Source organism: Antechinus flavipes, chromosome 2, assembly GCF_016432865.1.
Source record: "Antechinus flavipes isolate AdamAnt ecotype Samford, QLD, Australia chromosome 2, AdamAnt_v2, whole genome shotgun sequence".
Classification (NCBI taxonomy): Eukaryota; Metazoa; Chordata; class Mammalia; order Dasyuromorphia; family Dasyuridae; genus Antechinus; species Antechinus flavipes.
This window is the reverse complement of record NC_067399.1, coordinates 283,430,248-283,445,929: the sequence shown is the minus strand read 5'-3', so window position 1 is coordinate 283,445,929 and position 15,682 is coordinate 283,430,248. Positions and strand designations below refer to the sequence as shown.

Here is a 15,682-nt window from a genome sequence, read left to right as displayed (position 1 = left end):
TTTTTCTATTCTAAATTGACTTTAGCACAAAGTGGGCACTGAATTAGTGCTTGCTGAATAGGTGTCAAAACATCTCAACCTCTGCCCACACAATTCATGGTTGACTAACCTAGATTTCTGCCCCAAATGACTTTTGGGTGGTCATAACTGGCCTCAACTGGCTGCTCTTTCCCTTAAACTTGATAAATGCTTCCACTTGCATGGGAGTCCTCTCCTATGACTTATCCCACTTGTCTATTTGTCATTTCTCTAGTCTGACACTGGCGGTTCAGAACCTTACAATGTTGGAACTTTGCTCCTAAAGAGCTATGGCCAAGCTTGCTGCCAAGGAAACTTTCTTAGCCTAAAGTCAGGACCTCCATGAAGGCGGGGAGATGGGGGGGAGGGGAGGGCAAGAAACAGGTTTTCAGAAAGTGTTTTGATATTTATGTGTCATGTTCTTGGGTCTACTTATATATAGTTTTGATACCAGAGGCATGGGAAGTAAGGGGAGAGTGCTAAGTGAACTCTTACGGTTTAGTGTGCATCAGTTTCTGATTATTGTTGTTTTTAACCCTCTCTTAGATTCTGGGTATTCTAGACCATGGAAACAGTTGAAATTATTTTAACTTTGTTGTATAATTTGTCATGAAGAAATCTGAGAAATCATGAAGCTTGGGAAAAAATGGCTTGTTCACCGTCTTGTAGTTCATGTGACCCAGGAATACTAAGCTTATTTTTACACTGTATATGAACTTATTAATCTAAATGAGTTTATTATTCTTTCTAGAAAAAACAGAAGAAAACAATACATAATAAGTGTGTTTTTGTGTGTGTGTAGGGGGTGTTATTATTCCTTGTTTTATCATTGTAGAGAGCTCCTCTGTCAACACAGACTGATTTATCTATGCAATTTATAATCTTAGAGTTGCTGGGGCACTGAAAGGAACTGACTTGGAAGTGGTCATATTGCCAGTGACACAGTTGAAAATAGAACTCAAGTCTCCTTGACTCCAAGGCCAATTATGTATCTACTATGTCAGAGTTTCTTAAACTTTTTCTACCTGTGACTCTTTTCAAACCTGAGAAATTTTTATGTGATCCCTAGTATATTGGTATATTAAATGGATATACAAATCATATATTTACTGGTAATAAAGCATAATTTCACAGCCCACACATTCAATTTTAAGATCTATATGAGATTGTGAACCACAGTTTAAGAAGCTGGGAAAGAGATTCAGAAGAGAAAGGAAAATAGAAATTTAGTTATTAGAATTGAAGGAGAGGAAGCATATTAAACATTTTTATGAAAGTTTGACTATTGGCATATTGATGTGGCTGTACTGAGATAAAACAAATTTTGAATAATTCTAAACATATTCTAGAATATACTATATGTTATAAGTAAAAACTTAAGGATCTATTAATATCAAATTATTTTTTTTGCTTGAAAGTACAATAATATTTCTTGAAATAATTTTTCTTTCTAGGTCACCAAAAATATTACATCAGGGAAGCTTGACTCCTAATTCCTGCTTAGATAAACCACCATGTTCTAGAAGACTAAGGTTAATATCACCACTTATTAATGTTGCTACAAAGAATTCTACTAAAAGGTACATTGCAGAATTATCACCTTTTTTAAATTTGCTAGCTTATGTTAAGATTGAAAATGGTAGGGATTATAAAAAGTTTTCTGTAATCTTAAATAGTCTCCCTAGATTTAGGATCTAAATTGAGGCTTTTAAGCTGAGCTCTGTGAACTTGTTTAAAGTGAAGTTTTATAATTGTAATTCACTATAATTGATTTCTTTTGTAATCTTATATATTTTATTTTATGCATTTTATAACAGCATTTTGAGAAAAGATCCCTAGTAGTCCAGCAAAAGGGTCCATGATACAGAAAAGATCAAGAGTTCCTGATCTAGATGTTAACTTTTTTTTTTCAATTGGCAGGGTATGAGAAAAAGGAGATGATTAAATAAAATAGATCTGGAGATGAGCAAAAATAGGAATTTATTCATGAAGAGTAGGATTAGAATGTTTAGTTAATAAGTGAAATAGACCATGAGTACGAAAATGAAAAATAAAATTGAGAATCAAATAATTATTAGGTGTATGTAAATGATGAATTTAGAACACTAGGAAAATGAAAGAGAAAAAGATAATTGAGTACACAGCTTCAGAACACCATACAACACCATAATGGGAATCAAGTCTTCCAACTGATTTTGGAAGGTTTAATGTACGTTGTAGAACAAGAGAACAAATATGTCTAGTTCTCTTAAGAGTTTCCTGAGGAGTTGCCCTCAGGCAAATGTATGGGATACTTTATTGTTGGTTATCACAAGTGGGAAACAATAATGGGGTACAGGAGCTTGCAGCTAAACTTGGGTCTCATGACAGATAGAAATTTAATTCTATTATCACATACTTTTTAACCAGTCATCTAGTAGAAGGATTGCTTGCTTCTCTCCAAGAATTATTGAAGAATCTATATTACAATAAATCAGTTTCAAGGCTGGTGTTCTTATTACCTTGTAATATACAATCTACCTTGTAATAGAGACTGGCATTCTTTTTTTAATTTAAAAAATTGAATTTTGTTGAGGCTTTTGTTTTCAACACTCATTTTCTTCATATCTCCATTCACTGAAGGTTCATTGAGCTTTCCCTTGTAAAAGAGAAACAAGCTAAATGAATGGGCATTGACGATGTCTGACATTTTAAACTTATTGTCTTCTAGCTCTCTACCCAAAAGAGGAGGATGTGTTTTATCATTTCTTTTCTAGAAAGAAGACTGGCCATTGTAGTTATTCAAAGTTTGGATTCCTTTTACTTTATCATCATTCCCATTATGATAGATATTATATGTACATATTATTCTCCAGATCCTGCTTATCTTACTAAACTTTTTTTTTTTTCACCTTCCTGTGACTTCCTTATATCTATAGTGTCTTATGGTGCAATAATATTCCATTACATTCATTCTACTACTCATTTGGTTTTCAAGGGTGATTTTTTTGGAAGGGAGGTTGATTTTTAAAATGTTTTTTGCTATCATTGTATATTATTGTGAATATTTTTGTATTTTAGTCTTTTGGAATCCATTTAAGGTAATGACAGGTCTAGGATAAGCCTCTCATTCTAACCAGAGGAAGAAGATGTTACTAGAGTTAATAATCTTGGGGGAAGGTGGGAAGTTTATAACTTTATAACTCTATCTCCTACTACCCTCCTGCATAAACATAAAGAAATAATAGATTTAACAATAGAGAAAGATTTTGGGGGGCAATTTAATCCAATTCTTTCATTTTCAAGATCATAAACTGCAGTCCTAGAGGAGTTAAGTGACTGGACAAGATCACACAGCAAGAATTATAACCTAAATATTATGACTCCAAATCCATCCCTCTTTTTATTCCCTACCCCCCACAATGCCTCCTATTGGTCTGGTGATGATTTGGCATGATATACAAAAATGAGTCATTGTGGATGTTTATGATGTAAAAGGAGTGAAGATGGAGTTGGTATATTAGAACAATGTGATGGGAGGGGGGTGGCATCTGGCATTACATCAGCACTTTCTCAATAAAGTAATTGAGAGAGTGAAAGTCTGATGAAAGAGTAAGAGTCACTGAGTGCATGTAGAGACCATTGCAAATGCTAGGGAATAATATTTAAAATTTTTGCATAAATATAATCTGTGCTGCTAAAAATATAACATAGTAAAGGAAGCTGTTGATAGGGGAAAAAATCTTTGCCTCACATACTTCTGATTAAAAAAAAGGTTTGATATCTAAGATATAGAGAGTATTAACACAAAATTTTCAGACTTCAGAGCTATTTCCCAGTGGTTAAATGATTAAAACATAGGAACAGTATGTCCCTTTTAATGGGACATCTTGACAATGGAACATTCTCAAGAGAACTGCAAACTATTAGGAAAAGCTACTCTTAAACTATTAATAATATACATGAAAATCAAAATATTTCTAAGGTAGTAAGTAGCTCATATGCAGTAAATGAGAAAAGGTGACATGAAAATAGTCGGGTTTTAAGAACAAATTTGACATGAAAATAGTCCATTTTCAAGGTTTGCAGAAAGACAGTATGGGAGCTTGGATTTGGAAAAGCCAATTGCTTAAAATTACATTACCATAGCTTATGTTGTCTTATTGTTAAGAAAAAAAATAATAAAAACATAACATCCTAGAGACCAACCAGCTTATCCCCTTTTCCACTTTACAGGTACTGGCTATCCTTGCTTGCCCTGCTTAGCTATTTCTATTATTTTTCAAAAGTGTATTAAGTGCTAGCCTTTAAAGCCAGTGCTTAAGGTTTCAAAGAACTAGGGGAAGAACATATATTTTCTAGGTTCAGGAAATTTAAGGAGAGATACATATTCTTTTTATTTGATCATTGTTAGGAGCCCATAGTATGATATTGTAGTAATCTCAGAAAAAGTGTTTAGGTACTGCTACTAGCCTTCATTGATAAGCAGATTAACTTTTTCAGATAGAGCAGTTATGGTAAATCAGGCAGCTCCACATAACCTTTTGGTATCACTTATATTTTAAACACAGGTAATAAAATCAGCCCTTTATTCCTTTAAGGGCTTTTGTGAAGATAAGATTATTCATGTGAAAGCATTTTGAAAAATAAACTTTTATACTGTGAAGAGTAGCCAACAAAAAAACCTTTTGAATCCTTATCTGCATGACTGCATTCACTCAGAACGGGGACAAGTTTTTGATTTAAAGTTTGTTAGGACCCTCATAAAAAATATTCTTATATTTGCCATAAGAATTGTGATTAGGAAGGTGTATATAGGGCAAACTTAGATTTTAAAATGGTAAAATGGGTGGGATGGCAGCTGTTATAGTTTATAGATAAAGAACATTTTCTTGTGATTCCCTATTATGTTCTAGTTATAACTACTATATTGCATATGCAGAAAATATGTATGTTTTAAATTCCTATTTTTTAGGGAAATCAACACATTGAAAAGAGACGTTTCTAACATACTGAGAGAATTAGGATTCCAAATTAAACAAAAAACTCGAAAACTCTATATCAACAAAGACAGTATCTGGAATAGTGCCATAAAGGGATTCAGAAGGCGAAACTTTAATCCATCAGACACAATTGAGGTACAGTTCTGTAATGGAAATGGAGATGCTGATGGATCAAAGCTTGAATTCTTAAGCCTTTTAATGGAACATCTTGAGAGCTCATCATTATTTGAAGGGTCCCTGTCAAAGAATATATCCCTTAATTCTGAAGGTAAACATTTTATTTATAATTAAGTATGCTTAGTATATATAGCTAGTATGAAATAAATGAAAAAGAAGTTAAAAAAAAATTAGAACTGTGTTTTAAAATATTAAAATGGAATTTCCCTCAGGGTTTTGCCATCTGTACCTCCTTTGCAGCCTTAGAACTTTGGGGCCTTTCCATCCATCCCATAGCTAAATACACATTTTATATACTCGCAGGGGTCCTCAAACTTTTTTTTAAATAGGGGGCCAGTTCATTGTCCCTCAGACTGTTGAAGGGCCGCTATAGTAAAAACAAAAACTTTGTTTTGTGGGCCTTTAAATAAAGAAACTTCATAGCCTTGGGTGAAGGGAATAATCGTCCTCAGCTGTTACATCTGGCCCACGGGCCATAGTTTGAGGACCCCTGCTCTAAAGAGTAAGAACTGTTTTGCATTTTTTTGTTTGCATCTTCAGAGCTGAGCACAGTGCTTAGAAATTAGGAAGCACTTTTTCATTCATTCATTACTAAGAAAGAGTATAATAGAAAAACATGTTTAGTATAGTAAATCTTGGGAAAGAATTATTTTCTTTTGTTGAGGATGTCTGTAGTGATGCCTTTTAAGTTATGAGATTCTCTGGTTCTATGCCAAAATGCAGTTTACAATTTGAATTTTGAGGGGATTTCTTTATACTGCTTTACTATACTGCTTTTGTTGTTGTTGAGTCCTGTTCAACTCTTCATGATTCCCCCCTGGACCAGACTGTCCATGGAGTTTTCTTAGCAAAAATATTGAAGGGGTGTGTCATTTCTCCCTCCAGTGGATTAGGCAAAAAGAAATTTAATGACTTGCCCAGGATCACACAGTTAATAGGTGTCTAAGGCCAGTTTTAAAACTTACACCTTCTTGATTCCAAACCTGCTGAATCACCTAGCTACCTCCTAGGCAGAGGTTAAATGACTTGTCCCAAATCACACAGGTAATAAATATTCAGTACTTCACATAACTAAAAATAAAACCTATTAAATAGTGGACATAGTTTGTTTTTGTTGTTGTTTTCTTTCAGGACAAGTCATGTTTTCTTTTTGTTTTTGATCCCACACAATTCAGCCTCAGTGATTAAGGTGCCAGCTTCTGACTTAACTTGAAGCTTCTTTTTTTTTTTTTAATTTTCAAAACATATACATGGATAATTTTTCAACATTGACCCCTGTAAAATCTTGTGTTCCAAATTTTCCCCTCCTTTGCTCCACCTCCTCCCCTAGACGGCAAGTAATCTATCTATCTATATCTATATCTATATCTATATCTATATCTATATCTATATCTATATCTATATCTTGCTGCACAAAAAAAAATCAGATCAAAAAGGAAAAGAAAATGAAAAAAAAATGCAAGCAAACAACAACAAAAAGACTGAAAATGCTATGTTGTGATAGCCACTCATTCCCACAGTTCTCTCTCTAGGTATAGATGGCATTCTTCATCACTAAGATCATTGGAACTGTTCTCAATCATCTCATTGTTGGAAAGAGTCATGGTGGACATAGCTTCTAAATATGATTTGAGCAATATCGATTCTTAGACAAAATATCTAGTTGTTAAACCTTTCTCTGGCATTATTGCTTATGTTAGGTTTTCAAGATGAGAATGCATGAAACTATACCCAGCAAATCTCTTCTGTAACTAGAAATAGGAGGTGATATACAAACATTTTAATTATGCTTTAGAATTTTCTTCTCATGTTTCCTCTTAGCTCTCCATTTTTGTAACACTAATTCAACAAAGATTTGTCAAGTCCCTGCTGCTATGTTTGATAAGTCACAAAGTTCTCCTTAGAAACGTTATGGACTCTGTCTTAGGGTAGTAAAGAAGACATCCTAGTATTTTAAAATTCTTTCCACAAATTCAATAGAGATGTTGTTTAGTTTCCTATATTTTGAATGTTTTGCTTTACCATATTTTGGATTATATTTTTCTTAATTTAATTATTATTAAAATGATAGTTATTTAAGTAAAAAATAATAATAAAAGAATCCTCAATTTTCATTTATACTTACAGCTCTTAAAGAGAATCTCTACTATGAGGCTGGTAGAATGATTGCCATTTCTTTGGTGCATGGTGGTCCACCGCCTTTTTTGTTTTCTAAAACATTATTTCACTGCCTTATTTCTGGGCCAGAGAATGTAGAGCCAACCCTAGAAGATGTGGAAGACAGTAATACAATGCAAATAATAACCAAGGTAAGAACTTTACTGTTGTGCATGAAAATATAATTAAGAACAAATATTATTTGGTAAATTTAAAGTCCATAGTTTAGGATTAAGACAAGGAATAGACTTGCATGCTTCTTGATTGTAGCTTATTGCCTATTTGGAAAACTATATTTTGGAACAGAAAATTACTATTATCATCATTGAAGTGTTTATTAAACTTTTAACTTAAAAAAATTCTTAATTTCCCAAGTGTAAATCCAAAGTAGAGATAAAGCAGTAGATAAGATTTGTTTAAGGTATACACATCTCTAGTAAATATATACATATATGTTTATTTTTTCTTGGTGCAGATTAAAAGTTCAAAAAATTTGACTCACTTAAGGTCAGCAATACGTGATTACTTTGAATACCTCTCTCACATTGGATGTCTAAGACTTGTAACAATGCTAAGTGACAAGGATGTGTTAGTAAAAGACATACTCACCTATCATGTAATTAAAAGAGTGCAGGCACCCTTGGACAGGTAGGTTTGTTTGCATGTGGAATTCTAGAATTATGTTTTAATTTACATGGCCCAGCTTCTCACTGGTAATTGAAATTGTATTTGGTGTCCCATACATGACATAGCAAACCTAGGAGTAAGCTTCATTTAGTGTGCTCTTTGTATGGATTTCAGCTCCTCCAGTGAATAAAACTTATCAGCCTCACCTTATGGAATGGTTTACTATACAATAACAGCTCACATTTGTTTTGTTCTTAAAGGTTTCCAAAGTATATTACATCCTTTGATGATTATAATAGTCCTATTAAGAAGGCATTTTCATTATTATGATCTCTTTTTTACAGGTAAGGAAATAGGTTCAACAAGATTAAGTGACTGAAAGTTTTTGAGGCTGCCATAATTCTAGTATGTAGTAGGAGAAAGTAGCATCATATCAGCATGTCCTCTGTAAGGCAGAAATGTGAATTTTAAAAATAATTAAAGCATATGATAGAGATATTATTAATTTCTTTTTATCTCTAGTTGACTTTAATTGCAAGCCTAACATTTTTGAAGTCATGGCTTCTGAGGACACATTTTTCGTCTTTTAACAAATAGAACGACATCATTTGGAAATGCTTAATCCTTATATTAAGCTCCTTTATGTATATTACTATAACAATATTCAGGAATTTAATTCCCAAATAATTCTTTGAAACTAGAGAGTTTTCTAAGCTTTATGTTCTTTTAAAACATTGTATATACGAATATATTAAAATATAAAACAATTTGATTATAAGAATTTAATATCCTACTTCTTCATTACATATGAATGATGCCTTTGATTAAATGAGGTAACATGTATAGTGCTTTGCAAGCCTTAAAACACTATATTATTTTTAAGACTTATTCTGTATTGCTTTTATTATAGTGAACAAAACAAAAAACATTAGTATAGTTGTACTAAAGCAGATAATAGAACCCAGGTGTTCATGTAGTTGGGATTTGATATAGATAGGAAAAAAGGGATACTGTGAAAAATATACTTTTTTAAAAATAAATTTTTATTGATGCCTTCTTTTTTAGATTATCATAGTTATTCCTAGTATTCCTAGTTTTCTCTCCCAGAGAAACATGCTGTTTACACAGAGTTTTTTTAAAGAGAAAATAAATGAGCACAATTGTTTTAATATATTGAAAAAGTCAGAAAAATGTATAAAGTGTAATATTTATGAATCTCCCAGTTCCATGTAGAAGTGGCTTGGAGATGTTCTTTCATATCTATTCAAGTCCTTTATAATTTTGCTACATTTACTTTTGACTTTTTTGTGATAGATGGTAATTTTTTCATTTACTTTTTTGTAGTTATTTTGTATCATGATTTCTTGGCATTAATTAACATAGATCTTCCCGAGCTTCTCACTATTCATCATACACATAATTCCATTATGTTAATCTACCACAATTTGTTTAGCCATTTTCCAGGCTTCTACTTTGTTTCTAGCTTTTGCTATCACCAAAAAAAAACAAAAAACAAAAAAAAACTGCTCCTATAAATATTTATCATATATGGAAACTTTCTTTTTAATTAATGGCTTCATTTTTCTTTTTAATCAATGGCTTCATTTGTGTATAAGTATAATAATAATAACGTCTGGTTCAGAGGGTATCCATATGTTAATCACATTATTTGCCCTTTATTTTTCAATTGCTTTCTAAAATGGTGATGTCATTTTACAGCTTCACCAATATCAGTATGCCTTTCTTTCCACTATCCCTCCAATATTGACTGCTGTAATTTTTTGTTACCTTTGCCAATTTGCAGGGTGTGAAATGAAAATTTTGATTTGCATTTCCTTAGTATTAATGATTTGGAGCATTCTTTCATATGACTGTGAATACTTTGCAGTTTTTCTTTTAAAAAATATTTGTTCGTATCATTTTACCACTTATCTGTTGTAGAATGGCTATTAGTATTGTATACATTTATTAAATATTTATATACCTTGGATATGAGACACTAATAGGGCAGGTAGATTTCACAGTGGATAAAGTGGAAGGCCTAGAGTTAGGGAGATTCCTCTTTGTGAATTCAAATCTGACTTCAGACACTTATTAATTGTGCAATTGTGGGCAAATTCCTTAACCCTGTTTGCCTCAGTTCTTCATCTTTGTAAAATGAGCTTAAGAAAGAAATGTCAAATCAATCCAGTATCTTTGCCAAGAAAACTCCAAATGAGATCATGAGGACTTGGATTAATTGAAAAGACTCAGCAATAAAGACAGTAATGAGAGAAATTTGATTGAAAGTTTTTTTTTTCTATTTGATTATTTTCTTTATTTTTTTAATTGCAAATAAAATGTTTAATTTCAGAAACTTTAATTCACCATTTATAAATACACTAAAACGTAATAAATGCAGAAATTAGATTAGGCAAAGGTACAGTATTTTAACAAAACTATAACCATTTCCTTTCTTATCCTAGATGCATTAATTTTATCTGTGCAGAAGCTTTTTCAGTTTCAAGTAATCAAAACTATCAATTTATCTTTTGTAATTACGACTATTTCTTGTTTGGCTAAGAATATATTTCTTACCCATATCCATGAGAGTTATATGATCTCCATTCTTTCAGTTTTTAAATAATATGATCTCTAATATTAAGGTCACCCATTTAAAATGTATTCTGAAATATGATATAAGGTGTTAGTTTAAGTCTAATTTCTTTGACTGCTTTCTAGTTTTCCCAGCAGTTTTTAATCAAATAAGGAGGTTTTTCTAAGGTAATAAATATTTTCCATTTTTATCAAATATCAGCTTATTCATTACTATCATTCCTCATTCTCCTTTATCTAGTTTGTTCCATTCTCCATCTCTTTCTGTCTCTCTGTTTCTCTCATCTATAACCAATACCAGATAGTTTTGATAATTGTTGATTTTTATTATATAAAGTCTGTGGAAGGTACTATTCCTCTGTCTCCTTACTTTTTTTCCCCCATCATTTCCTTTGCTATCCTAGATGTTTTGTTTTTTCCAAATGAATTTTGTTACATTTTCAAATGTATCTCTTTGGTAATTTAATTGATTTAGCATTAAATATTTAACTTTTGTGATAATTGTCATTTTGTTATATTGGCATAGCTTAACTGTGAGCACTGCATATTCTACCAGCTGTTTAAACTATCCTTTCTTTAAGGAACTTTGCAATTGAATCTATATAAGTCTTTTTGTACTTTGGTAGGTCCCTCTCCAGATATTTTTGTGCATTTTATAGTTATTTGGAACGGGATTTTTCTATTTCTGTTTCTTGGATTTTGTTACTATTATATAGAAATGCTGTTGACTTTAGAGGGTTTACTTTGTAGCCAGCAACTTTGCTGAAGCTTTACTTCTTCAGTTAGTATCTTTGCTGATTCCCTAAGATTTTCCAAATGTACCATCATATCAGCAAATAAGGACAGTTTTATTTCCTTTTCCCTTTTTTTTTTTTTTTTTTTTTTACCTTTAAAGAAGTTCCACTACTAGCAATATTGAATGTTAAAGTGCAATTATTTTTTTTTCTAAAATGTTAACTAAGGTCTTTTGTAACAAATTATTCATGAAAATCTGATTAGAAAATATTCAAGTAGAAATAATTATTTTCCTCTTCCTGAATATTTGCAAAACAAAATTAATGGTTTTTTGTTTTTGTTTTTGTTTTTTCCTCAATAGATTAATTCTTTTTTTATCTTCCTCTTTATAGTTTTCAGCAGGGGTTGAGAACTCTTGGTGTGTTAGAAACAATGCAGAAATATCCAGAAGCATTTTATAGTATCCTATGTCACAAGCCTGAGAGACTTACAACCAAAATCCTTAGTGATCTTTTTACTATTCACAAGTTGTCTGAAGCACAGGATACCAGAGCTGTGGGGTTTTGGATGAATTACTTGCAGAGTGTTGAAAGTAAGTGAATATTTTATCATTTCCAAAATATCTTTGTTTCGATTTTGTTTAGGTTTCTACTTCATTGGGCTTTGTTTTACTTAAATTTTTTTTAGAATTTATTTTGCCTCTCAATTTTATAAATTCCTTATTTTTTCTTAGCTTACATTAAAATGTTAATATTTCAGTCTGTTATCTGACATTCAAAGTAGAATATAACATAAGGTAAATAGTAAAATTAACTACCAAATTCTCCCAAAAAAAATTTAAATCTTTTTGGAAAAACAAATTTTGGTAGTTTCTACTTACTACAGACATTTCTGTAGCATACATTTTACATTAGAATTTGACATTTTTCTAGTTTATGTACTACTGCAAAATTTTGGAAAATTTATAGTGAGTTTATCAGTCATTTAATCAATCAGCAAGTATTCACTCAACAGCCATTATTATCTCTGCCTTCATGAAGTTTACAGTGGTCAACTTCAGTACTTCCGTGGCTCTCTTGCAGTTTTAGGATAAGTCTGAATTATATAAACAGTTATTATGGTTCTGTTTAATAATGAAAACAAGACGGTGACTAATATTTTTTTCTTTCTTGTTCCAATATTTTTGTAATAAACCATTTTTTATTGGTTTGTCATTTATGTCAGTGAAATCATCATATTTGTACTTTTAACATTCTCATGTGTTTTGTGAGGAAATGTGAATGATCCCAAATAAAGTAAAGATTGGAAGAGTTGCTGAACTGGACCAAGTACATACAGAAATAAAAAGTGCTAGAACCACCCCAATTTGGAAAACATAGAGAAATTCTCAAGATATCTGAGAGAGAGTATCTTGCTACCAAAGAATAATTTCTTTTTCATTTCATTCAAAGAAGTGGGATTAATAGGACATGAGTAACAACCAACTTGTGTTTCTAATATAAATTCTCTATAATTTCTCTACAATCTTGAGATTGATTTATATATATCAAGAATACCCTAAGAGTATAAGATAGTTTAGCTAAGTTTTCATAAACTATTTTCTTTATTAGACCACTGCTTCTATTGTTCATATTAGGCCACAGCTTCATAGTTATGCAGTTGATTTGAAGGAACAGAAAATATGAGCTCTCACTGTTTTTATAGTGTCAAAAAATGACTCAGTGGAGCAAGCCTTAAAGACAGGTCCTAAAAGGAAACTACTATTTTTTTTTTTTTATGTCAGTTATTTCTTGAATTCTGTAAACTTTCCCTTGTACCAGCTAAATAAAGCTATCAACCCACTTGTGTGGGTCAGAAACCATTAAAAAACAACTGGATAGATCTCTAGAAGCAAAGCAAAGTTTATTTACACTCTCGAGAACGGGCCTCCGACCTTTCGAGCAGACAATCGAGGGGAGGAAGCAACGTAGGGGGCAGGGTTGGCGCTTTTATCCCTAACACAAATTCCCCCTCCCACCACTGACCCTCATCCTTATTGGCTGAGGATCTTATATTCTAAACGTGGGAACTATCCAAGAAATTGAACTTGACCAACAAGTACATAGTTGCCCTTATTTGGCTGAAATAGGAAGGATAACAGGAATGGGGCTTAAGTATGCCCTTAGGGGGGTGACAAGGAAGGGATAGCAGGGAGGAGACTTTAAGTATGTCTTTAAGAAGATTGCAGGAAGGAGACACTTTGAGTATGCCCTTGACTTAATGCTGAAAATCCTTCAGGCCTACTCAAACTTTGAAATAGATGAAGCCTTACTCGATTTTCACAACTGTCTTGAAAGATCTCACTTTATCTCGTTCACACTGGTTGTGAATCCCTCATCCCATATATATTGCTGAGAAGCTATTATCTATGTTTTACCATCATCATAGGTCACTATTTTGAGTTCTGAAGTTTTTCAGTATTGTTTATCTTTATGTTATTGCAGTCATCATGTAATTTGCTTTCCTGGTTCTGTTTTATAAATCACCAAGCTTTCTAAATTCCTTATATATATTTCATTTTTACAGGACAGCTATATTCTATTCCATATACTACAAGTTGTTAAGCTATTTGCCAGTTAATGGACTTCTACTTTTTTAAAAATTGCATTTTGTTAATAGGTATCTCTATTCTTATGTAATCTACATTTCTCAATCTATCTTTTCTCCCCACCTTCCCCAGAGCTATTTAACAATTAAAAAAAAAAAAAAAAAGAACAAAATTCAGTGAAATTAGCTAACACATTGATAAAGTCTGTTATTATAAAGTGTTCCACACGCATAGCCTTTTCACCTCTGGAAAGAAATAGGAAAATGGACAGTTACTTTCTTTTCAGTTATTTGCTGTTTTACGAAGTACTGCTATAAATATCTTTTATATATGTATGTGTGTGTGTGAGAGAGAGATTACCTCCCTTTTTCTAGTGTCTTGTCTAAGCAGGAGTATAAGTATAAGCAAATTAATAGCTTTGCTTAATTATCAGGTATTTGTACTTTAGGTAATTTCCTTAAGTAATTCTATATATCTTTGTTAGAAAGGTTAGACCAATTCACTGTACTACCAACAGTGCTTTAGTATGTCTCTTTTCCTATAGCCTTTCTATCAAAGGTCTATCTTCTGTGAGATGTCTACTATCCATATGAAAAGACCATCACAACAGATGTAATAAAAGAGGAGTTTGTTCAATGAATCAAAAAACAGAAAAACAATTTATCAAGATGTTAATCTTCATTCTTTAAATTGTTCCATATGATGCAAATTCATGAGCAATTCACTCCAACTGATTAAAGACTCCAGACTCTCCTGTTTTGGGGCTATTTGCATCAAGCCCTCCTGGCACTACTACTACAAGTTTTTAATGAAGTCTATAACCATTCAAAAGACTTCAATCTAACTATCCATAAAGGGAAAACCAAATGAATAAAGAAAGCTATTGTCTGGATTATGACAATGCAGCTGAATATGTAGGCCATTGAATTAGACCATCAATACACATAATTTAGAAGATTCTCCAGATGGATAATGAACCAGGGGTAGAATTGAATAGATTTTTCTATATTACAATTGAGAAATAGCCAGAACTTCCCATCATCCCATGTTGCACTCTGGAATAAAAGCTATCTTTTTGTAGAAATATACTATGTCTATAAATCATGAAACACCAAAATCTTTGAAAATTCACAATTGCAGATTATCCAAAGGACAATACATATTGTCAAAGATGGATTTGCACTTAAAATGGCAAGGTAGAATCTAGAAAATATATAATTGGGGAAAGATGGACTTGTTATATAGGAAGATCAAAGGATTTTAGGTGAACAGCCTGAATTTGATACTCTGGAATGTTAAAATGACCTAAAGACCACCTAGAATACATAAGACTCCTTACATGGAGGAATTTATGGGAGGAAGTTGATAAGAATTCCAAAGGAAAAGATGAGGATAAGTAGCAGTCTGTCCTATTAGTGAGAAAATTCCTGAATAAAATCCATTGAAGATAAGATGGTCCAAAGTCAGTAGTTTAAGGTGAAGGAAATGTTTTAAGCCTCTCAAAATATTTTTGGAATAAAAAGGATCTTTTCAGTGTTCTTATCCTTGTTATTTTGTTATTAGGCAAAATTATTTCAAAGTTTCTTAAATGGTATCCTACATTTCTCAATGGTATATCTTAATAGTTTTTCAACTTGGCAGTAGATGTGAATAATATAAAGAAATCAGTATGAACTATTTTTATTAGGATCCAAGCAAAAATTCTGATTTTGAAACTAATGTGTTCATTGTTTGCTAATTTACCTTTTTTGTTTTTATTGCTAACATTTGTTTTTCGTTGTAATTAAGATGCCAAAATTTATTT

At 31.9% G+C, this 15,682-nt stretch overlaps 1 protein-coding gene across 1 annotated transcript in view; it reads left to right on the top strand.

Moving 5' to 3' along the window:
* The window catches only part of G2E3 (G2/M-phase specific E3 ubiquitin protein ligase), a 68,622-nt gene that overhangs the window by 46,682 nt on the left and 6,258 nt on the right, over positions 1–15,682 (top strand). Inside the window, exons 11-15 of the mRNA XM_051977306.1 lie at positions 1,473–1,598; positions 4,973–5,268; positions 7,305–7,486; positions 7,810–7,982; positions 11,684–11,883. Of these exons, the coding sequence (XP_051833266.1) occupies positions 1,473–1,598; positions 4,973–5,268; positions 7,305–7,486; positions 7,810–7,982; positions 11,684–11,883 (977 nt within the window). The remainder of the gene's footprint in view (positions 1–1,472; positions 1,599–4,972; positions 5,269–7,304; positions 7,487–7,809; positions 7,983–11,683; positions 11,884–15,682) is intronic.